Source organism: Trachymyrmex cornetzi, unplaced genomic scaffold, assembly GCF_001594075.2.
Source record: "Trachymyrmex cornetzi isolate Tcor2-1 unplaced genomic scaffold, Tcor1.1 scaffold358, whole genome shotgun sequence".
In the NCBI taxonomy this organism is placed as follows: Eukaryota; Metazoa; Arthropoda; class Insecta; order Hymenoptera; family Formicidae; genus Trachymyrmex; species Trachymyrmex cornetzi.
Genome location: NW_017298300.1, coordinates 495497 through 518317, shown reverse-complemented (window position 1 = coordinate 518317; position 22821 = coordinate 495497). Strand labels below are relative to the sequence as shown.

Here is a 22821-nt window from a genome sequence, read left to right as displayed (position 1 = left end):
AAATCTTAATAATTCCGACGCATCATAGTTGAATGCGTTATCAACCCGCCTCGTTTACGCCACTGGGCGACGAGGGGTTGATCGATGCGAGCGCAACGGCAAGCGTGGGTGTTCCAGGGTAGACCTGTGATCTCGCGCTTTTCGATTGGCCGTATCCAGCGTAACCCAACGGCCGATTGGTCGACCGGTCTCCCACGCGTCCTCTTCGTCCTTTCCCTTCCCCGTCTCCCTCCCCTTCCCCAAGTACCAACCTACCAACACGAGCCGGCTGCAGGTGAAATCGCGTGGCGCAGGTGTGTATACTGTGTTCGCAGTTTGCAGTTTGCACTTCGCAGGGTGGCTGTACAGCCTGTGCACCGTCACTTTGCGTCCAGCAAGGGATCTTTTTCTTACGGGCATAAGTGGGAGAAGGAGGTGGCAAGAGAGGGAGAGAGCAGAAAGATTCCGAGAAAGGGCGAACGAAGTGGGTGGTGAGAGAGAGAGAGAGAGAGAGCGACCTCGCCGCGCCGTTAACATTCGCTCGCACCCACGCATACAGAATTACAGACGCAGCGCAGCCGAAGCGGAGTGCTCAAGTGCTCTCGGGGCGAGGGACCTTGCGCGAGCCACCCCGAGGAGTTACTCCAACACCTTGGTGGCGCACCAGATACCAGCGAGCGAGCGAGCGAGCGAGAGGGTGACGGTACATTACCGGGTTCGTATCGCGTTCGCGAGGAGGAATCGAGCATTTTCTTCAGGGAGAATTAAGAGAAGCCCCCTCCCAGCAAAAAGTGAAAGAGAGCAGCAAAGAAGAAGATCTTTAGGAGCGCCTGTCTGTAACTTGTAAACGCATTCGCGAAGCAAGGATGGTACGGAGATTCTGCAACGGCGCGGTTGCACTTGGCATCGCCCTGACGGCCTGCGCCGCTTTTCCGCGCGCCGTCATGGCGATCGACCTCAGCCGCTTCTACGGTCATTTCAACACGAAACGTTCGGGTAAGTCGACAATGGAAACTCTCCACACGATCCAATTATAGGAAACGATGAAAATTCGTTAACGTATCTTCAAAAAAGCATCGTTTTGAATTGCCAACGAGACCACGAGTTTTAGGCGCGCAATCGTAAGACGATCGTATGGAAGAGAAATCGCGCAAATATAAAATCACGCAGATAGTTCTAGAAAAAAAATATTATTTTTAAGTTCTTTCCGAGAAAATCTAAAGAATTGCACGTATGTTTATTAAATGTCTATTATATAAGAATATTACAATTTTAACGAAACTTTTATCTCGAATGATTTTATAAATTTTGTGAAATATTCAAGTGAAACGTGTGGGTTTTTTGTATATTTGAAAAATATTATTTTTTCCATGTGTTTGTAAAATTCTTATCACAATAAAACATACATAGTATTTTTTCCTGCTCTCTGCATAAATTTTTATATAACATTTATTTAATCGATTTATTCGCTTTATAGAATTTATCTTCTGTTATTTTTTATTACAGTACACCGACAGTATATCTACGTATAAAGTTATTTAAAAGCGGTAATCAAATATTACTAAAATTTATCAAATATTCGTAATCGTTCATACTTATGGTGTTTTTCATTGGCAAAACTAGTGCGCACTCAATGCACATTAAAGCTATTGTACACTGTTCTGAAAAAATATAAAAGTGAGATATCTCAATTGATAAAATGCTCAAAATTTATCAAATAGCACAATAAAATGTATCGAATATTTCACGGTTTAATTCGTTTATATATTGTTATTAAACGTATATCTTTACGTCGATTTTGGTACAATGGCTTTAAAGTGCACTGAATTTTCGCTTGAACATCTCGAAATTTAAAATAAAAATTATATATCGGAATATTTTATTACAATATATTTTCACAATTTCCTACATTTTATATGCTTTCATATTTTTTTAACGAATACTAATAATTTGAATGTATATATAAAGTTGTAGCAATTTGATGACAGCTTTAATTGTTTATGATAAATTTAAACATGTATTTATATATTTTATGCAATATCAACGTTAAATGTTTCTGGAGAATATGTAAATAAGACACGTAGACATATGAAGGATAACTCGTGCATTACAATGTCTGTCCAAACCTAATTTTAACTACTGCAACCGTTGAAACAGCTCGAGAAACTAATTTACAGCTCACGTGAATATGAAATTTTCACTAGAGAAGCTTACTGCAGACATATATTAATTAAACATATTAGCTTTACATGCAATTTACGAACAAATTTGCATATATAATCCTTATCTCGCATATGTCGAAATACATATAAGTAATAAGCTGTTCCACTTCCATCGTCATCTAATTAATTCCTCGACTACTTGACGAGGTTGACTTTACAAGAATTTAGATAAATTATTCATTGTATCCAACTTCTTACAGCTTTATATACATATTTATTTATTCAAATTATTATGTAATCAAATCATAAGTGACGAACTTGTAAGTAAAATCCGCTTGAAATTAACTAAAGAATATGATTGTCGGTTCGAGAGAGATAAAAATTAAAAATTAAAAATTAAATAATTAAAAACTTTTTCTTTCACATGTAACGTTCGAGATATACGTAGGTACACGTGTAAACTTTAGCTTACAGGAAGTAAGCTAAAGTAAACGTTTATATATGAGCTCACGCGGGACATTTATAAGGGTATGAAATGGGGAAAAAGCTTTCAAGAGATACTATATCGCCGTTTATACGTTATCATGTTTCTCCCGATAAACATTCATTAAAATTAACAGGTCCGGAGAATTACGACGGAGATGTTTCGTTGAAACTCGGCCATATGGCCGAGCGGATACTCTGGTTAGTTACGTGTACGTGTACATTCGCTCGGTCAATAACGCGCATACATAACGCGTACCGAGTCACATATAGCCGATGACATTTAGAAACACGCGTTTTTACTCAGTTCGCGTCTATTCGCGTTCAGAGCCGGGATACCGCGAAGCGGGTTTCATGCGGTCGTTGCATCCCCTATCTTACCTGCGCTCCCGTTTCTTGTAATTATTTATTGCGTAAATCTAATTTTTCGAAACAAAAGTAATGATATTGCAAAGTTACACCAACTAAAACACTTTAAATGCACTTTATTCTCTATCTCTTACCTGATACATTTTGGTATTAAAACTATCGTATTTAATGTTCGTTGTCTCACCCAAGTTTCTCTCGTATAATTGTCTATAGCATAAATTAATTTTTTCTAATAAAAAGTAATGATATTGCAAAGTTGCGCCAACTAAAAAAAAATTAGACCCATTTTATAATTCCATCTTTCACTGTGCTTCGATACTAAAAATATTATATCCAATATCCCCTGTCTCACCCGAACTCCCTTGTTTCTCATAATTACCTATTGCATAAATCTATTTTTTCTAAAAAGAATAATGAGATTGCAAAGTTACGTCAACTAAAAACATTTAGACCCACTTTATAATTCTTCCATCTCTTTCACCGTGCTTTGATACTAAAAATATTATATCCAATATCCCTCGTCTCAACCAAGCTCCCTGTTTCTCATAATTATCTATTGCATAAATCTATTTTTTTCTAAAAGAAAAAAATAGTATAACTTCTGTCTCTCTCACGATGGTTTGATATAAAAATTATTATATCCAGTATTCTCCGTGTCTTATCTGATTCTTTAGTTTCTAATTTAATTTTTTTTTTTTTTTTTTTCTGTCAATCCTTTCGATTACCTCTTATGCAGAATTTTTACCATTTTATGTCATCTTAATATGCGTTTCCAGAGTAACGTCGAGAAATAACAAGTCGTTTTTTTCCTGCGGATTCCAACCAAAATAAGAAATGAGTAAGAGGTCAAATGAGAGATACAGTCGATAGAACATGCCCTCGAACATTTAATGAAACAAAAGTTGCTTTTAGAAATGAAACGTTAGTTGATAAGTTTCTATCTATTTTTCATTTTTCGGTCGTCAGCGAGATGATGAGAGTTTGTAGAAAGTTCCTTTTCGAGTGGATTTAAACTCGCTTTTAAATAGTTTGTAACTCGTATTCCATATATGGAGAGAACTCCTATGCGCGAATGAAGTTTCAAAAAGCTGATACTGTGAAAACTCTCCGTAGCGTGCGTAGATAGAATTATAGTTACCGATCGAAATACTTGTATTTAACATTCATTAAACCTGTCTAGGTATCTCCCATCTGTAAAGAGGCGCGTAATCTTATTTTATAATTTTAATATTCCCTCCATGAACGTATTTCATTTGGAATGCATCGAGGTCGCGGTCCCGCGAGGATAGCGGCCACTCTCCGGGGAATTATCGCTCGACGTCGATCGGTAAAATATTTGTAACGTCTCTGATGAGAAACGCCCACGAATGCGTGGGAGTCTTATCTAAATGTAGGAAAAATTGCGATGCTCACGCTCGTACAGCAATTTAATAATATCCCATGATCGGTTTAAGCTCAATGCAATCCTTGATATGAAACAGATGACGCGATCTGGATATGACCCCGGTAGATTTCTCCTTGATGAAATGTTTGCCTGAAACCAACGTAAAAACGCCCCCTGTCTAAACACTATACGGATGAAAAAGAGAACTCTGTGACGTATATGTGCGTAATAATTTAATAACGCTGATGGCTCTGTGACGCACCGGTGCGCGATACGTAGTTATCGAAAATTCTTAACATGATATCAAAATTCACTCTCACAGGATGCTTTATGGACACGGTGTTCTGTGTTCTGTGTTTGCGGTGGGAAATTAAGTTTACGTGCGAAATGAACGTGGGCGATCGTATAACGAATGTGGCACAATATTACACAATCGATCGCCAAGAACAACCGTTGCACAATATATTTTCTGTTTCGCGGCTGTCACGAGGATTGTTTTTCACTGGATAAAAATTTTCATTCGATTTAAACATACACGTCGTCGAATACATGCATGAGCGTTAAATTACTCATGTTTTTCTCGTTTTAGCGGGGCGTACGAATAAAAATCTTGCGTATAAAATATTACAAAACATTTCCACCAAGAGACCGAAATAAAGATACGGAAATACAGCTTTTCGCGTAAAACTTTTCTATATATTAAGCAGGACGTGTCTGATCTCCTGGGAATCGGAATTTCTTAGACAGATGGTCTAAGGGATCTGGGAAAATTGCTTTTTTTCAAGAGACTCAATATAGAAAATTTTTTCTCTTCTTTTTCATAGAGTCAGCATGTAAAAATGTTGACTTTCGAACGACTTTGATGAAATCTGACAATATTTACTGTCTTGTGTAGAAAGACTTGTGTAGGGAGACTTAATTGCGAGGAAAACTTTGCGACGAAGGGAGAAGGATTTTACGAGCTTTAAGGAGCAAACAATCAATACGCTTTACGATTGTTCCTGCAGTTCTATCAGATTAAGCGTTTTGATTAATTGATTTTTCAGGATCGTTAACTATGCGCGCCTGCTATTGTGGCGTGAACAATACGATCGCGTGTTTGCTCAATTATTCCGAAAGCCTCTCGCACGAAGCGTGCGCTGTCGCATTACCCACGTCGTGTTTATTAATTCCGTTTCGGATCCTTCACTTTAATACGTTATCGTTGTAATTTAATCATCCGGTGACTCGCGACCGTCCCACCGACGAACGTAATTGACTTTTTCGAACTTTCATTTTCGCAGAATAAGATTGAGTGCTTGTACATATATACGTATATATATATATACGCACACATATCTGATTATTTGGTAAACAGCATACGTCACGAGCTTATTTTTTCAATTTCCTTTTCTTAGATTACTCTCCTCTGATTATTTTTCTCATTATTAAATAAAAATCGAGAAAAGTTTAATTGAAATAAGCGAAGAAGCCTAGACTATATTCGGATCTCGGTGCTTAATAATATTTTTGTGCGAATTTTACAATTTCCTAATTTCTTACTTTTCCCAAATTATTTTTCTCGCTCGTTCAAAATTTATTATGTGCTTTTCAGAGGCTTGCCATCCGTACGAACCGTTTAAGTGTCCAGGCGACGGTATCTGCATCTCGATACAGTATCTCTGCGACGGAGCACCCGACTGTCAGGATGGATACGACGAGGACTCAAGATTGTGTACCGCAGGTGAGCTTTTAATTTTGAATTAATTAATTAATTAGATCTAATCGGCAGTGCGACTCACTTAGCATTATTAATTACGTATCTTGTTCTAACTATGGTAAACAAACTGATTCGCAGTAAAACGTATGATCTCATTTTTAATATATTTAACACTTTTAATATGACTTATATCTCTTTTTACGTAGGTTTATCTAGTGATTTGGCGTTAGTAGATTTTATTTTATAAATATCTACTGAGGTGAATTTTACATTATGTATGTACATATGCTATATGAGAGAGCGCAGGGTGGATACACTCAACGATGTTTCGTGCAATTGCACCAGACAGCTGTAATAAGGGAGATTGCTGTTGCACTCGTTTGATGCAAAACGTCATCTTTTATTTCACTTTCTACTCATAATAAGTACTGATTAACCAACGTTTTGTATGTACCCATGTTTATTTTTTTTTTTTTGGAGATTTGAAGGAAATTCCAATTTATTTAAATAATGTTTACGAGCACGTGTTATTGATCCCCGACGTAGTCGATTATTATGCATTTTGTATTTATTTCGTTTTATTTTATTACAGCGATGTAGTAATTTTTATGGAATTTTGCTTTTTTGCCTTTACAGCCAAACGACCGCCCGTAGAGGAAACTGCGAGTTTTCTGCAGTCTCTGCTAGCCAGCCACGGTCCCAATTACCTAGAGAAGTTGTTCGGAACCAAAGCACGTGATACGCTAAAACCTCTCGGTGGTGTGGAGAAAGTGGCCATCGCGCTGTCGGGTAAGTTTCTTAAAATTATATACGACACTTTGCGCTACTGAACGCGACACCAAATAGAACATGATCGAATAGAACTGTTCGACTTCTCCGATATCTCACTGTGAAATCTTTTCCACGTATATCGGAAATCTATTAAAAGCAGCAATATCGCCGCGTTATACAGAACGAAATTGCAAGTATTTTAATCCAACTTCATATAAAAAAAGTCGGTCGAACAAATATTTATCTTGTTTAATTAACGCGGTGATGTACAAGGACTTTAAATTTAGAAAAAGATTTTTTTGCGTCGTTGCTATTCTATCCTTGAATGAGCCGATCCCGCGACTTGGCCCCTGACTATCTGTTTCGGCCGTCAGAATCGCAAACGATCGAGGACTTTGGCGCAGCGCTACACCTGATGCGCTCGGATCTCGAGCATCTGCGTTCAGTTTTCATGGCGGTGGAGAACGGCGACCTGGGCATGCTGAAATCTATCGGTATCAAGGACTCCGAACTGGGCGACGTCAAGTTCTTCCTCGAGAAACTCGTTAAAACGGGCTTCCTTGATTGAACGGTCACACTCGCCGCCGAACCGTCGTCGTCGTCGCCGCCGTCGCCGCCGCCGCCGTCGCATCGCCGCCGGTGTCGCGTCACCGTCGTCGCATCAGCAGACCCTTCGTTTGATAAAGCCTAAATCATCCTTTCCGCGAGCACTTCTATCTTTCCTTCGTCGCGAGTTCTTACGCGCAGGATGTAGCCTGTCATTTTTCTTTCCTTTCTTATCCTTTTCGAATCTTTTGCTCTCGCTTCAACGCGCCGAGCGCGATCACGAGCACCGAGATGATCATCGAGACCCGTGTATGAGGGAGCGAATTTCGAATCTTCTGCATGAAACGAACAATCAAACGGATTTCCATTTCATGTATCTCTCGTACCTCTATCACGTTTGGATAATTTCATTACACGCGTCAAGCGTACCGTTGATCCACTTGGAGTAAGTGCAATAATCGTGAACGTGAGAGAGAGATTGATATAATTAATGTACTCGGAAAATTTAATTATGCATCGATTTGGATTTGAACCATCATCATTAAGAAAAACATAATTAAATGACTGAAAAGCGTATTAAGGTTCTCTGAACGATTTGCGATCTAATATTATCTTTTAACTTTTCAAACTATAATATCTTATATAATATTTTACTATTTTACTTCCTCTAAAGTTTCGCAATTATTGATCCTAAATAACACAATCAGATTTTCATGAATATGATTAAATTTATGAAGATTTCTGAAAAAATATCTTAAATTTTTTCATATTTTATAAGTTTTCTTAAAAAATTATAAAATGAAGACTCTTTTAGAATATTTAAGAAGTTTCATATACATGAAGAATTCTAGAAAAAATGTAAACTTTCTCGGTATTTGTGAAAAGTTTTTCAATTCATATAACAAATCTGATAAATTTTCTAAAGTATCTATATGCGTCGAGGCGCATCCTCTCCTCGCATGAACAAGTAATGAGCTTTTGTCCGACCTATTTCTAAAATATTGAGCTTCCTCTTGTAGCTACTTTGCTGAACCTTTTGTTAGGGTTCTTTCACTCTATGCACGTGTATGCTGTTGTGCGTGTCTTGGCTTTCTTCGATGTGCCGTATCTTTAAATATGCGAGCACGTACACGGTACTGTGTCTTGCATAAGTGATGAAACATTAATGACAATCGTTCACGGTCGGTAGTGATATAACAGTCCGAGTTGTGCATCAAAAACTTCAACTATTTTCGTGGGGGGGAAATTTATTATGATTATATCTACACGAAAAAAAGAATTAAAATATTTGAGATTGTGATTCAAGTGTTATGAGATTGTAATTGAGATAAAATATCTACTTATAACAAATTAAAATTTTTAAACCTAAGTAAGATCTCTTCCGAAAGAGTCTCAATAACATTGCTAAGATCTTAGAGAGTTGAAACTTCAAACTTCGTGGGAGGAAATTCTCAGAAAGTAATTACGCTCAAGCACGTGGCAAGGGATGAGTTTTAATCAAAATTACGTTACTTCGTGGAAAGGTCGAGCGGAAGAAGCCGATAATGTAATTCTTATTAAACACAATGCCGTAAAATTGGCTCTACCAGAAGCAACTTATCTCTCACGGATGCACAACTATTGGACCACGTGCTTCGATAGTTGATAGAGTCGGAGGTGGGAATCTACAATGCTCTTAATTATTTCTGCGTAAAAGAACTACGCATGTAATGATTATTCTCAATTATTTCCCCAGGATATCCTTTTAAGCGTATAATGTCCGACGATGCTGCGTAGTTTCTGTTGCAATTGCGGAGTAATTTTATATATTGGTGACAGGGAGAGAGATGATAGCTTTTATTCGGATTTTACTGCTGGTACAGTATATTGATTTATTTAAATATTTTTAATCGATCGTTCTTTTACGTATGTTTTGTTTTTTCATAATTTTAGCTTCGTCACCATGATCACTTCTTTTTGCGTAAATGTTTCGCGACGCGACACCGCGACAAACGAAAAATAAAAAGGAAAAAGAAAAATGAAATTTCTTGCCGAGAAAATATTTGGTATTTAAGTATTCGATATTTCCACCGCATCCATGTACCAAATTGTAATTTTTGTTTTAATTAAGATGGCATTGATGGATGCGGATGTAAGATGAAGCAGTCTTGTTTAACGTTACAAAAATATGCGGTGGAAATACCGCCTTTCGTGTTAAAAGGAACAGGTGATTTCTCTCGGTACGCTCGTGAACGTCATGCAATCGTAATATACAATGCGATGATGATGCACGCGTTTTTAAAAGAAAGGGTACAAAAAAATAATAAAAAGAAAAAGATGAGGAAACGGAGCATCGCGTCGCGTTTTTTCAGGGTATGACGCGCGTTTTACTTATTAGAAAAAGAAAGCAAGATATAAGATATATATAACGCTAGCGTATGATATTTTCATTACGGCAACACTGAGGTATATAGCGTTTCCCGTCGCGCTTTCCTTTTACTTTGAAGAAAGAAAATTAACGCATTAAAAATTTCTATATATACACACTCTTATATACACATATGCACATAACATAATATATATGTATATAAATTGTGCTATTCGCGACAATCGAGAAATCGCGGACGGGTGCGAGTCTGGTTCTTTTTTTACCTCGAGAGAATTAATAATGCATCCCTTCTGGGATAAAAGTAACGACGTATCTATTTACTAAGCGTATCTTTTAAATGAAAACGATACATTGAGACATATCTTCTAATTAATTTAACGTAAGCGAGTTTAGAGATATATAAATATTATACATATATACATAGCGAATACATATCAACAGAGAAATCACTCTTTTATCAGATGGTAGATAATATTTTGGTATATAAAGAAGAAAAAAATGTTTAATATTCCCTCCAGATGTCAATTACGGTCCAAAGTAGGGCCTGGACCGAGGGCAAAATCCGAGGGAACTTGTGTGTTTTAGTGAACAACGGGGCATATCAGACCCGGGGGTCATGGCGCGCCGCGAACATCCCTTTCTCTCTCTCTCTCTCTCTCGCTCTTTCTATCTATCTCCGCCTTTCCGCTGCGTGCCTTGACTCTTTGGCCCCAATTTCGAGTCGTAAGTCATAAGGTCAAATCTATTTCCCCCGAATGCGGCAGATCGGAGTTTCACCGATATCTGATATATACATATATATGCCACGTATCGAAGGCGCGTTACTCATTATCTTGGAATGATAAGAGATTATATTTTCCTCCCCCCCTCCCTCTCTCTCTCTCTCCCTTCTTCCCCGTTTGTATGTTTCCTTATTATAATTTACACATTTTGCAGATATTTAGCCACGAAGTATGGGCGAAGATGGTTTGTGTATCAATTTGATATTCTCTCACTGTTTTATTGTATCTGATCAATGTTCAAGCAAGTAATATCGATATTTTTCTTGGTTGAATTAAATTAGCGATATTTTTATTTAAAAAATACATTAAATTATATTTCATAATTTATTACATTTTATGACGACACATTAAATTTCATAACTATTTTAAAACGCATTTACTCTTATTTCTATACTAGACTTTTACAAATCTGTCATCTTGATTACAATCATGATTTAAAATTTAAACAACGACGCAGCTGCATGGTTTCGGAAAAATTGTCGATCCGTCCACAGTTTCGGTAACGAATGGTCGCTCAGTGTCCTATCAGTGCCCTTTGACATTATTATGACAAAAGGTAACAGAGGAACTCAGCGCTGAATGTAAATGATCAGGCTGAAAACGACGTATCGCATAAGGGAGATTACATCACGTCATAATTTTTGTGTATGGAAATTAATCGGTTTCAAAATTGCGTAATGTGACAAAACAGAATTATAATAACAATTTAATATTAAATTTAATATTAAACAATAGCTTAATTAAACGATGAAACGGTAATGTTTTCACACGCCTCTTTTAACTGCCAAATTCAGCAGCAAATCCATTTCGCGTTATATTCAAGTTCAATTTCCAGTTCAACAAGCCCTTTGTACCCCGCGAAATTATCGAAAGAGGAAAAATATGCAATAATTGAGTTAACAGAATGTACGTATGATGTTTTATAGGAGTTTTTTTTTTTGCATAAATTTAAATCTACGCAAGTGAATGCTGATGTGACAGCTCTTATGCGCGCGATAGCATGGTTATTAATTGACTAACGAAGATACGCGGTGCTTTTTACTTTCTTTCTAAATACACGTTTACGTATACGCGTTGTTTCGTTGCTCTCGTTGCGTTATATTGTTGTTGTAATATGCGTATGTATACATTGCTAAGTAAACGTTAAGTTAATCAATAAATCGAAGTGATTATATACGAGAGACGTATGTAATCTTCAACCTTGTCATTTCAAACTGATGGTACGCACGCATATGTATGCATATACACGATCTATATGTAGAAAAAGAAAAAAAGAAGATATTGACCACTTTAATTATCAGAGATTTCAACGATGTGATAATGTATTAAAATATCACGTACCGTCGTATTATCTGTATATGTTACCTTTCGACTTCTGATTGTTCTACTGCCAAAGTCTCTTATTGTACGTCAAATTACACGGCAACTTGCGACATTCTGCTGTAAGTAACCATCCGCTTCTTAAGATTTTGTACTCCTTCTCTATTCGATTGAACGCCAGGCGCACTTGGGAATGATTTTGTCGCAATAATTATAATTGTTAAATAAAGTGCGAACGCTTCCTTTCAATTTTAATTGCTAATGCCTCCAATTATGCGTCATGCGACATGATTTCACCCGTTAATCGTGCATGCGAGCGTGAACGTATACGTTGTAATTGCTCGATGAACAATACGATTAGTTACGAATCTGTAGGCCTTGCCTGCATAATCACAATTTCAGAAGATTACTTTTTACTGTGTCTCACCCTTTGCATTTGTTTGTGCTATTTTACTGGCGACGTGATGCGATATTCTGATCTACAACGTACGGCTTTTCATTCGACAGAAATACTATGTCCGTTAGGAACAAGAATTGAATGAATCTCGCTACTTCGGATTGCGTGCTAGAAAAATATTGAACGTCGTGATATTACTTCAAACAGCTTGTTTTTTGGATCGTTTAAACAATAAAATATTACGGAAAGACTTCTGAAAAGAGTTATTTATTTATTTTCATATAATCCATATTTATGCTACTACATCAATGTCACAGAAGGTATCGTTTGAATATATATAATATCTTTCTTTTTTATGTACAAGTAGAAGTTGATAATGAAATGAATTTTTCGTCAGTCGGTTTCACCAGTTCGTATTTTTCGGTGACTCCGCCAAGATTGTTCAATTCTCTGACCAAACTCCATATATTGACTTTACTTGAGACTATCAGTTTTCGTTGATCCTTGCCTTGGCTACGTGATTTAAGACCCATTGTTCGCGCAACTCTGAAAGATTGAAGCATGTTACCTTCAATGGCATTTCTTACAAATGTTATGTAACTTTTAAGCGACATACTGATGAATCACAATTCTGTCTTCTTTAGGAAAATCCAGAAACACAATATCTTTTCGCGAATAAGAATCCGTTTGTAAAAGATCTTTAAACAATTTTCGACATTTAGTTTTTATTTCCTTTTCTGTATAAGAATTTTTTTTCAGGCCAAGACCTTCTCGATTTATTTGCGTCTTAACCCTAAAAATAAGAAAATGAAAATTTATAAGCAAAAGAGTTAAAAGAATAAGATTTTTTTTAGAAATAAAGGAACAATGTCGTTTCTTACTAACATGGCAGACATGGGTTCCACAATACCCTGTTCGGATTTTCCAAGACCACCGCCGGTCCAGCCCATCATTTTCATCATATTTTTCCCAATACAATTAGATACTTTCCAATCATCTTCAGATTGAGATTCCTGAGACTTTAGTTCTTCTGTCGTTACAGTTACTTTTGTACCTATGTCTCCTTTAACCTAAATTTTACAATGTATGTATTATATATATATAAATGTTTTTTAAAAGATACGAAAATTGTATTTCTCTCTCACTCTTTCTCTCTCATGCAAAGATGATGAAAAACATTACATTTATGTTTGGCGCGCGCGCGCTACAATTCATTATAAAATAACATAAATATCAATACTAAGGGTTCTCAAGTCCCTATCTCTCTCTAACTAAAGATACATTTAGTTTTCCTTTACCTTAACCGTATAGCAGTGTTTCTGTAATTTTTCTAATGCAATAATGGCTGCTTTTTGTCTGGCTACTTTCTTATTGATATCAGTGCTACAACTCAATTTCTGTGAGTCAAAAATGATAGAGCATTCCCTGAAAAGAGTTGATAATGAGAAATCTTCTATGATAATTTTGCAACTGTAAATACAACTATAAATACAATACTTATACAACTATATTTATGAATATTGAATTTATATTACATGCATACGCGCAAACACATATATGTATATAAATGTGTGCGCGTATGTATGTGTGTTAGAAACATAAAATAATTTTCTCTTTAAATTATAATACAAAAATATGCTCACCAGCCTTCTTCTGTCTTAGAGTATTTCCAACGCATAGCAATACCAGATACTCCAGCTGACATTTCTAGTATATTTAGTACATTATCGTTAGTACCTGGTTTTTCCAACAGAACAATGTCTTCGTATGGATGATTTTGATCTTTAACTGAGATATTTTCCTCTGTTTTTGTTATTTTAGATGGTCCTTCTTTTATATCAAGATTTTCACAAGACTGATAGTTGTAATTCATTGTACTGGATACAGATTCTTTATTGACATTAGGAAGCAAATTCAATTTAGTGTCAAGCTTTTTATTCCTTTTAGAACGCTTTTTATTTTTTTTACGAGCTTGGTCAGTATGATTAGCTGTGTTCGATATAGGATTAGGCGTACTCGGTATAGATTCTTCTGTGACAGTGGATGTTTTAGCAGCGCATCCTTCGAACATAACGTCAACATAATTATCCAGAGAGATGGCAAATAATACATTACTTACCATCTCTGTAATCATTACATTTAATAACAGACATATATTGTGTATAATAAAATACGAAAAAAAAGAAAAAAAATTATTAAGTCACAACTCACAATTTTTCTTTATACCTTTCACCTTAGAACTAGCTGCTTCTGATGCTTCCACAAATGTTCTTTGTAACTTTTTCTTTTGCTTTTCTCTATATTCGGCTGCAACATCTTGCGATAATTCTTTGACTAAATCCATTGTTTCTTGTGGATATCTGTAAGTAATTTATACAAACATATATATATAGCTGAGAAAATAGTCACATGTTTGAGAATGATTGACTCATGATAAATAGGTGCCAGGTTAATCTTGATCGGCACCACATATATATCATTTCATAAGAAGAAATTAAAGAAAATTAAAAAGATGTAGATTTTAGAACTATATTTAGTCTGAGAAACTGAAGGAAAAGATTAAACAGTTTCATAAGGCCCAGTATAGTGGACTAATACCGACAACCTGGCAGAAGTCATAGAAGTGATACTTTTCTGATCTAAGCAATATTTATATAGCTATAGTAGCAGCAATAGTGGAAGTAGATGTGACTATATCAACAGACAGAGCTACACCTGCTTCCACTACTGCAATTACTATAGCATGCTTGCTTGCTTTTAAATTTATGACACCTGTTTCCCAAGTTCTATGTCTTAAGTAATAATAATATAATTAATTACATATGACTAATTATACGTAACTAACTATACTATAATTTTTCGACAATAAACAATTTTTGTTTTCACACTAACAATTGTGCAAAAAACTCTCATTAGCTCTTATTTGTTTTTATTTTTTAACATTCTCAAGAGTTTGGTTACTTGTTTTATTTTTCTAAGAGCCAATAAAAGATTTTAAGATTGTATTCAAATATATTCAGATATATTCAGATATAGATATATGAGACCTTTTCTTTATTTTATTCTGGAAGTGAAATAAAAAAGCTAAGCAACATTTGATCTACAAATTGACACTGTAATACTGTGTCACACAGCGTATGACTGTTCTGTCATCCGCTGATGTAAGGAAAAGCATCCTAATATATGTAAAGGCAAGAACAACATGAATCTGCCAGATAACATTACCTGCATCCTAACAGTTCGACATTGACAAACACTTGGGCTAAACAAACGAGTATATCTTCGGGGAATTTATGTTTGTGGGTCAGCAGAAATTTACGCCTTAACTCCCAGTGCTCGTCAGACTCGTATTCCACTTTATGCTGCTCCACGTCCCAATCATCGTACATGCTCATTTTTGCCTTAGATTCCTCACCTATAGATATCAATAAGTGTCTTTGGTAAATAAACACGATTTTAAAGATAATTCAGTCCAGAGACAGTAATTAATCTCTATCTTACTTTCCACCGCAGGTTAGAACATACTTTTGTTGATATTTTGTGCAGCCAAAAATACAGAATATTCTTCGTTTAGATCGGAAACGCACGAGAAACTTCGTGTCCACCACACACGTGGCGACGCCTAGAATAAACGCGATTCGCGCGATAACCAATCATTGTTTTGCTTTTTTGAAAATAATAGGGTATGGCGAAACATGATTGGTTGTTATGCTGGATTCACCTTGCATCCGATTTGCGTCGTGATGATACGAAGCAAAATCCATCGGAATCCTGTTTTCTGATTGGTTGCAGAGCGTCGTACGATGCAAATCGGATGCAGGGTGAATCCAGCATTACGCGATCGAGATACGATATTACTTTTTAATGCTCAGTGCGATACGAGCTTTATGTAGTTATGATCGTTGCGGGCAGCGGGTTGCGACTTGCGGATGCTATCTAAGTATCTAGAAGCCTTTAAGTTGGGACGTCAAACACGAGAGTTAGCGATAGCGAAATTTTGTATATCGAGAGCAATTAGAGTTTTCCTGCGATGACAGTTGCTGATTAATCTTCAAGCGAGATAAGGGGGTATAAATATAATTATGTCTAACAATAATATCACTTTACCGAAAGCTCCTAAGGACTTGTGCTTCTCCGAACTCGATTTCGTACAGGTTCGTACGTTTTCTTATTGCCACGTTTACAATATTTACGAAATATAAATTTAATATTCTTTCCCGTTATATTCTTATATTTGACGTCGTAGGAAAATTTCGATGTCGACACATTTCTGCAAGATCACAGGAAGAATGGCAAACTGGAGACGATGCGGGATGATCTTGGCATGTACTTGAAATTACTGAGATCGGCAATGATTGACCTAATTAACAGGGATTATACGGATTTCGTGAATTTGTCTAGCAATTTAATCGGGCTAGATAACGCCATCAATGATTTGCAAGCGCCGCTTGGACAGCTGAAGGAGGAAGTTATGGTAAAAATGAAAAAGTACAATTACAACAAAGAGATTCTATCCGACGTTGTTAAAATTTTAACCGTTTTAGAATAAAATTGACATCCAAAATCTCTATCTTACATAGCTGTGTTATCTATTTTGATCTAGTGACAGAATTTTGTTTTGACAGCAAGTGCGACAAGCTCTGGATGATGAAATAACAGCTATTTCGGGTAATTTAAATAACAATCTGAAGATAAGAGAACGCAAGCAAAGTTTGCACAGTTTACAACATGTGTACAAGTCGCTGAGGAAGCTTTCCTCCATATTATGCATGAAAACATTTATGGAAAATCCCACAAAAATCGATGTTCTGGAGCAGGCTGCAATTGAATTGAATCAATTAAAATTCCATATGTCCAGGTGTAAATCGGATATTTCAGTTGATCAAGAAAAGGTACGAATTTTTAGAAATAAAATGATACTGTGTTTATAGTAAAATAAAAAAAAACAACCAATTAATAAGCTAAAACGATTATTTCTCAACAGGAAACTATAGAATTGGAAAATTTATATGTAACATGTCTGAACGAATTATTCTTGGCATGTATACATGAGAAGAATTCCAGTTTGGCAATCCGTTGCCTTAGAATTTATCTTACACTCGACAAAATAACAAATGCAGAAGAATTAGTTAGGCACGAGCTTGTAAGGCCATTAATTTATAATGTAGTTAACGAAGATAATCTCCAAACTGATCCACTTGGCCTGCAGAGCATTTATCATAGGTTACTGAACATTCTAAATGTAGAGTTGAAACAGTTGTTAGATATCACATTACATCCTGAGAGGTATTTACAAGTTACATTTGGTTATGCATATAATTTACATATAGTTTACATATTTATAACATTAGATACACTAATAATTATTATATTGATAATAAGAACAATAAGAATATTATATTGATGTTGCAGAATGTCTGTGAAAGGATTTAATTTTTTGGTGAATAGCTTTTGGGTTGAGATAGAAGAAAAAATCGAGCAATATATAAAATCAATTTTTGCTCCGGGAGATCCGGTACTATTTCATAAAGTAAGTGAAATATTAAAAAATGTGTAATATCAATGCCTAGATAGAAATATATAAATCATCACAATTTCAGAGGTATATAGCTACGTTAGAGTTTTTAACAAAATTAGAAACAGAATGTATTACGCCCGATATTTTGGCGGCACTGAGAAATCATCCACAATACAAGAATTTTCTCAAGAAATGGAATTTGCCGGTGTACTTTCAAATTCGATTTCAAGAAATAGCCGGCACCGTAGAGGTAGTGTTGGCTGAGCCAATATCGCCGGACTCAGTTAAAGGTAGTTTGACATCTCTAACGCAAAAAGAATTCTCGCTTCATGCAACCGATGTGGTTTGGGATAATTTGCTTAGGATTTGGACTGATGATATCTATTTATATCAACTATTTCACAGGTAAAAGCAACCACTTTATAATTCTCTGAATCAATTTCATTTCAACCTTAATCTCGCGATTAGAACTAACGCAATGTTACGATTATCAGATTCTGGAAACTCGGTCTTCAAATAAGCTCGAGATATCAAACTTGGTGTCAGAGTGCAATGAATCAAGTACGTTTTCATATTCAACTTATATATTATGTGTGCATGTGTAAGATATACACATAAATTAGACAAATCTATGCATATATAGAAAGTATAACAACTTTTATATTTAAAGATATGGCCGGTAATAAACGAAACTAACAATTCAAATGACTCGGAACGCTCTACGAGAGTGAACTTTCTAGTGTATTTGTATATTGATATAGAAAAATTGATAAATGCTTTACCATCTTTCTTACAAATGGTACAGTCAAAAATTAAAGACGAGACCATTACAATATCGAAATTATTAGAAGGTAATATATACGAAGAACTATAAATAAGTATATATAATCTTAAACTATTAAGATTTAGTTTATTAATTCTTGTATTTTAGATTCTCTAGGTGAAACATCGAACAGTCTAGCCAATCTTTTGCCTTTAGTTACGAAAGAAATCGTGAACGAGCTCTCAGAGCAATGTGTAACACACTTGAAACAAGTTAGCGACATTCCTCGACTGTTTAGAAGAACAAAACGAGATGTGCCAACTAAACCTTGTTCTTATGTAAAGAGCGCGATGATTCCTCTTACAAATTTTTATACAGAGTATAACAAGATTATTCCCGAAAATATTATTCTTTGGTTAGAACTAACTTTATCCTCGTTAACAGAAAGGTAAATAATTTATTTTTATTTATTCTTTATTATTTCTTCAATAATATTATTATATAAAAATCTGAAAACGTTTTCAAAATTACTTAAAATTAATTATGCATATAGTAAGAATATTGGATTTTATTTTAGTTATTTACTATTCGTTACGGATGTGTTAACGTTTGTACAAAAAACTGAGGAGAGTTTGAGAAGATTGAAAAAGATTCGTGATAAATCCACTGAAATTCTTCCTTCGGAACCACAGGGAACCAGCGATGACGAAAAAATACGTATTCAACTTAAAGTAGATGTGGATGGTTACACAAATATGGTAAGAAAATATTATGCATTTAAAAAATATATTTTTATGTCTAATTACTTCTATCTTTTAGGTCAAAGATCTTAATATTTCAACTGATAACATACATCATCTGCAGGAGTTGATAGATGCTGTAGAAGCAGCTGTTAAGAAATGAAATTTGCCAGCAATAATTGTTTATTAAATTATGTAAAATGTACAGTTCAGGAACAACTTAAACACATTGTCAATTAGTAAGTTATCAGTCACTGTAAAAGTTTTGAAAGTAAGAAACATCTCTAATTCGAATTGTTGCAATCGAATTGGTACATTAATCAAATTATTATTTATAATCTTATATAATAATTTTATTTTGATGTACATATACTTTATACAACATAATAATGTACATAAAACATTTTTGCACCAAATTTGCGTTGTCTATTATTTCGGTATTGTTTATATTTTATTTTCTTAATCATATTATAACTTTGAAATCATTCATGAATTGATGAAAAAAAAAAAGGTATTAATTCGAACTTTACATTTGTTACGCGTTGATATATATTTGTCTTATAAAATTTAAAAGCTCTATTTCCCCAATATACAAAATATAAGAACAATCTGTAATAAATTTTAGATTTCCCACGAGTCGTTTTGCGGCAATTCGATCGTATAACCCACATCCTGATGAGGATAAGCGGGATCCCACCAATTCAAGATACTGTATCCGATAACATTACGAAGTATTATTTGATTTGTTAACGTACTAGGAACATCGGACGTTCCGAATCCAAGTTGAAGTCGGTATTCTCTAAAGCCTGGCATTAAGTTTATAGATACTGTTTGCAGGACCAACCCGATCACCAGTGGTAACATACTATACTTTAAGCAACTCACCTACACATAAATCATTAAATATATTAAAATATATTACTATACACACACACACATACAAATAAATGAATGTAATGTATGAATGAATTTAATTTCTTTGAGAAACTACGAATAAGTTCTACGTTACAAACCCTAAGCACTTTGCAACCGTCTTCGGGATTAACAGCCACGTCTTCCAACGTTTCGAGAAATTCCGTTTTTTTAACATCACACTGTTTATTTTGCTTCAACAGGTTGTTACGTATTTTGGAAATTTCCTTCAACTTAAAATAGAAATACCACCGTACTTTCCCCTCCTAGGACACATCACAACGTTGTTAAATATTATCACGTAATGTGAAATAAAGAACGATAAATTCAATACAATTACATAATTACTGTTAAAGATATATGAAAGAACAGCTACACGTTTACTTGAGCTTAGAGCTTAAATGTGGACAAAGAGTTATTCGCAATTTACTTTATGCCACATGAGAATGCATTTTCTTTTCACAAGAGAATGCGGTTCCTCCTGTCGTAAGTAAGACATATCGTCTCCTTCTCCTTCCGACGTTCTAAAATAATTGTAATGTAATGCCCTGATAACGCAAGCTCTCAGTCCATGTAACCTCTGACATTGTGGTTGCAGGCGCTCTGGTAAAGATGGTACGAATTTGTAATATCTAAAATTACAATCTGATTTTAGAAATTATTGTACAATCACGCAACTGCATCATATTTATTATATTAACAGATATGTTACATTTTAGCGTTATCAATCCATTCAAAAAATATCAATATAATTTGAAAATAATTTTTATCTTTAAAGATAAATTTATAGATTTTAAATTATATACCATTATCAATATAATGAAGTACTTACGACTTGTATAAATGAAACCAAAATTTTCCAGTAGTAGTTACGTAGTAAGAACTTTTGCAAATCCTTGCAAATTTTCCTACTGCTTCAGGTTGTATGTATTCTGAGATAATAAACCATATATCTGATGGGTAATCAATTCCTAGTCAACAAACATAATAAATTTTTGTAATATTTCTTCGTATACGATACTTAATATGTTTATGATTTTTATCATTGTAAATATTTGTTTAATTAAAATATATTTCCATTTACCTTCATCTTCATCATTATTGTTTTGACATTTCGATCTTCTATTCCTCCTTTCTTTCGTATTATCTTTTAATAAGTTCTCTTCATCCGCGTCATCCCATACTAATTCCTCTTCTTGTTTTGTTACTTCCTGTTTCACTGAATAACATTTAAATAACAGAATTAAAAGCCTCGTGCAATACCAATTGTAATACTAGAAAAATGAAAATATGCAAAATACTGAGGATTACTTTAAACAACAAATTATCATATTTACACTTTAACAATAAAAAATATTTTAAAAGTATTATAATTTATTATCTAACCTTCATTAGAGACATTTCTAACCGATTTCTTGAACTTTACAGGTATCCGTAAAGCATTAGCGGATTCGTCAATGGTTATATCTGCTATAAAATATTAAAAGTGTCATATGAGTTTAATTTCATCAAAATTGGAGCTAAAAAGAAAGGCTAAACCGAATAATTCATTAAATCATATCAAAATAATAATTATTTACAAGATATAAAAATGAAATTTTTTTTAATTTATAAAAATTCTCTATTTTAAACATATTAGTTCAGTCTCTTGTTATTTTACATTTATTAAAAAAGAAATTAACATTTATATATAATTTATTTCAAATTAAAAAATTTAAACTCAATGAAGACCATATTTGTATTTATGTAACTTTTCATAGATATATACGAAAGAGATAAATTTCGTACAGTGCAACGACAAATAAATTTACAATACGAATAAGTGGTAGTACATATTTATATACATGTGCATATATATGTACTACACGAGCACTTAACCTCCTACAAACTTATCAGGCTCTCTTCGCTCTTTCGTCGGTCTTCGACTCGCTTTTTTTCGCAGAGCGGACATCGTGCGTAGATACGTTTTAACGTGGTGTGATTAAAGCGTGCTAATTAATCAGGTACACATTGCGAGGAAATGAGGCATCTATAATATATACAAGTATATACACTAATAACGTTGCTATACACACTAAACTCCCGCGTTCATCACGCGACAGATTGTCCACTCGTGACTCGTCCACTGATCGCACATTCTCGCTCGCTCGCACGCTCCACGATTCTCATAACCGCCGCCGACGAATGTTATCGAAATCGAAACGTAAAAACATCGCGATTGTATATTCAAGAGAAGTATATCATGATGACGCAGGTCGCTAATCTCTTATATTGTGTTACATGTGCATATATATGTTTATATATTACGTATATACAATACATTTATATATACAGTCTTGATGTCACGAGTGTAAAACATCCTCAATTTATTGCATTTTCTTGAAAAAGATACCAATAAGAGACAAACGAACAAAATATTAAAATTATAAAAATAAATATTCTTTTTTAATAAAACTTTTTAAATTTATTTTTCATTAGACATAAAATGTTTACGTCAATTGTGGAGGTGCTCATACTTAAGGCTGAGCATGTGTCGTGAAGTTGTACATACATACGTATTAAGATTTAAAGAGAGACACAGGCGTATATGTAATACTATATACGGACACATACTATTATATGACACAA

General features: G+C 34.6%; 4 protein-coding genes across 8 annotated transcripts; 2 read left to right on the top strand and 2 right to left on the bottom strand.

The window, feature by feature from the left end:
- Nucleotides 1-297: 297 nt before the first annotated feature.
- On the top strand, nucleotides 298-7794 carry LOC108763362 (IDLSRF-like peptide). Of its 2 annotated transcripts, none has more exons than XM_018510890.1 (4): nucleotides 298-975; nucleotides 5972-6100; nucleotides 6713-6865; nucleotides 7222-7794. In XM_018510890.1, the coding sequence occupies exons 1-4, from the start codon at nucleotides 846-848 to the stop codon at nucleotides 7413-7415; spliced, it is 606 nt and encodes a 201-aa protein (XP_018366392.1). In that variant the 5' UTR covers nucleotides 298-845; the 3' UTR covers nucleotides 7416-7794. The 2 variants fall into 2 exon arrangements, with proteins under 2 accessions (XP_018366392.1, XP_018366393.1); XM_018510891.1 differs by lacking the exon at nucleotides 298-975 and adding an exon at nucleotides 4445-4499.
- Nucleotides 7795-10890: 3096 nt separating this feature from the next.
- LOC108763433 (NF-kappa-B-repressing factor) lies at nucleotides 10891-15828 on the bottom strand. 3 transcript variants are annotated; one of them, XM_018511068.1, is made up of 8 exons: nucleotides 15762-15828; nucleotides 15486-15675; nucleotides 14487-14620; nucleotides 13904-14321; nucleotides 13559-13685; nucleotides 13146-13330; nucleotides 12877-13053; nucleotides 10891-12806 (listed from the first exon to the last, which is right to left on the bottom strand). In XM_018511068.1, exons 2-8 carry the CDS (start codon nucleotides 15653-15655, stop codon nucleotides 12614-12616), a joined length of 1404 nt encoding a protein of 467 aa, XP_018366570.1. In that variant the 5' UTR covers nucleotides 15656-15675; nucleotides 15762-15828; the 3' UTR covers nucleotides 10891-12613. The 3 variants fall into 3 exon arrangements, with proteins under 3 accessions (XP_018366570.1, XP_018366571.1, XP_018366573.1); XM_018511069.1 differs by having other exon boundaries at nucleotides 15486-15822; XM_018511071.1 differs by lacking the exon at nucleotides 10891-12806 and having other exon boundaries at nucleotides 12987-13053; nucleotides 13142-13330.
- A 392-nt stretch (nucleotides 15829-16220) lies between these two features.
- Cog2 (conserved oligomeric Golgi complex subunit 2) lies at nucleotides 16221-19980 on the top strand. 2 transcript variants are annotated; one of them, XM_018510951.1, is made up of 12 exons: nucleotides 16221-16414; nucleotides 16507-16734; nucleotides 16886-17152; nucleotides 17245-17546; nucleotides 17673-17790; nucleotides 17861-18183; nucleotides 18273-18339; nucleotides 18449-18629; nucleotides 18710-18989; nucleotides 19119-19299; nucleotides 19361-19520; nucleotides 19907-19978. In XM_018510951.1, the coding sequence occupies exons 1-11, from the start codon at nucleotides 16343-16345 to the stop codon at nucleotides 19442-19444; spliced, it is 2103 nt and encodes a 700-aa protein (XP_018366453.1). In that variant the 5' UTR covers nucleotides 16221-16342; the 3' UTR covers nucleotides 19445-19520; nucleotides 19907-19978. The 2 variants fall into 2 exon arrangements, with proteins under 2 accessions (XP_018366453.1, XP_018366454.1); XM_018510952.1 differs by lacking the exon at nucleotides 19361-19520 and having other exon boundaries at nucleotides 19907-19980.
- Nucleotides 19801-22435, bottom strand: fsd (transmembrane protein fates-shifted). The gene is made up of 7 exons (XM_018510953.1): nucleotides 22072-22435; nucleotides 21580-21663; nucleotides 21278-21412; nucleotides 21026-21164; nucleotides 20624-20825; nucleotides 20295-20459; nucleotides 19801-20166 (listed from the first exon to the last, which is right to left on the bottom strand). Exons 1-7 carry the CDS (start codon nucleotides 22142-22144, stop codon nucleotides 19903-19905), a joined length of 1062 nt encoding a protein of 353 aa, XP_018366455.1. The 5' UTR covers nucleotides 22145-22435; the 3' UTR covers nucleotides 19801-19902.
- Between the last annotated feature and the right edge of the window lie 386 nt (nucleotides 22436-22821).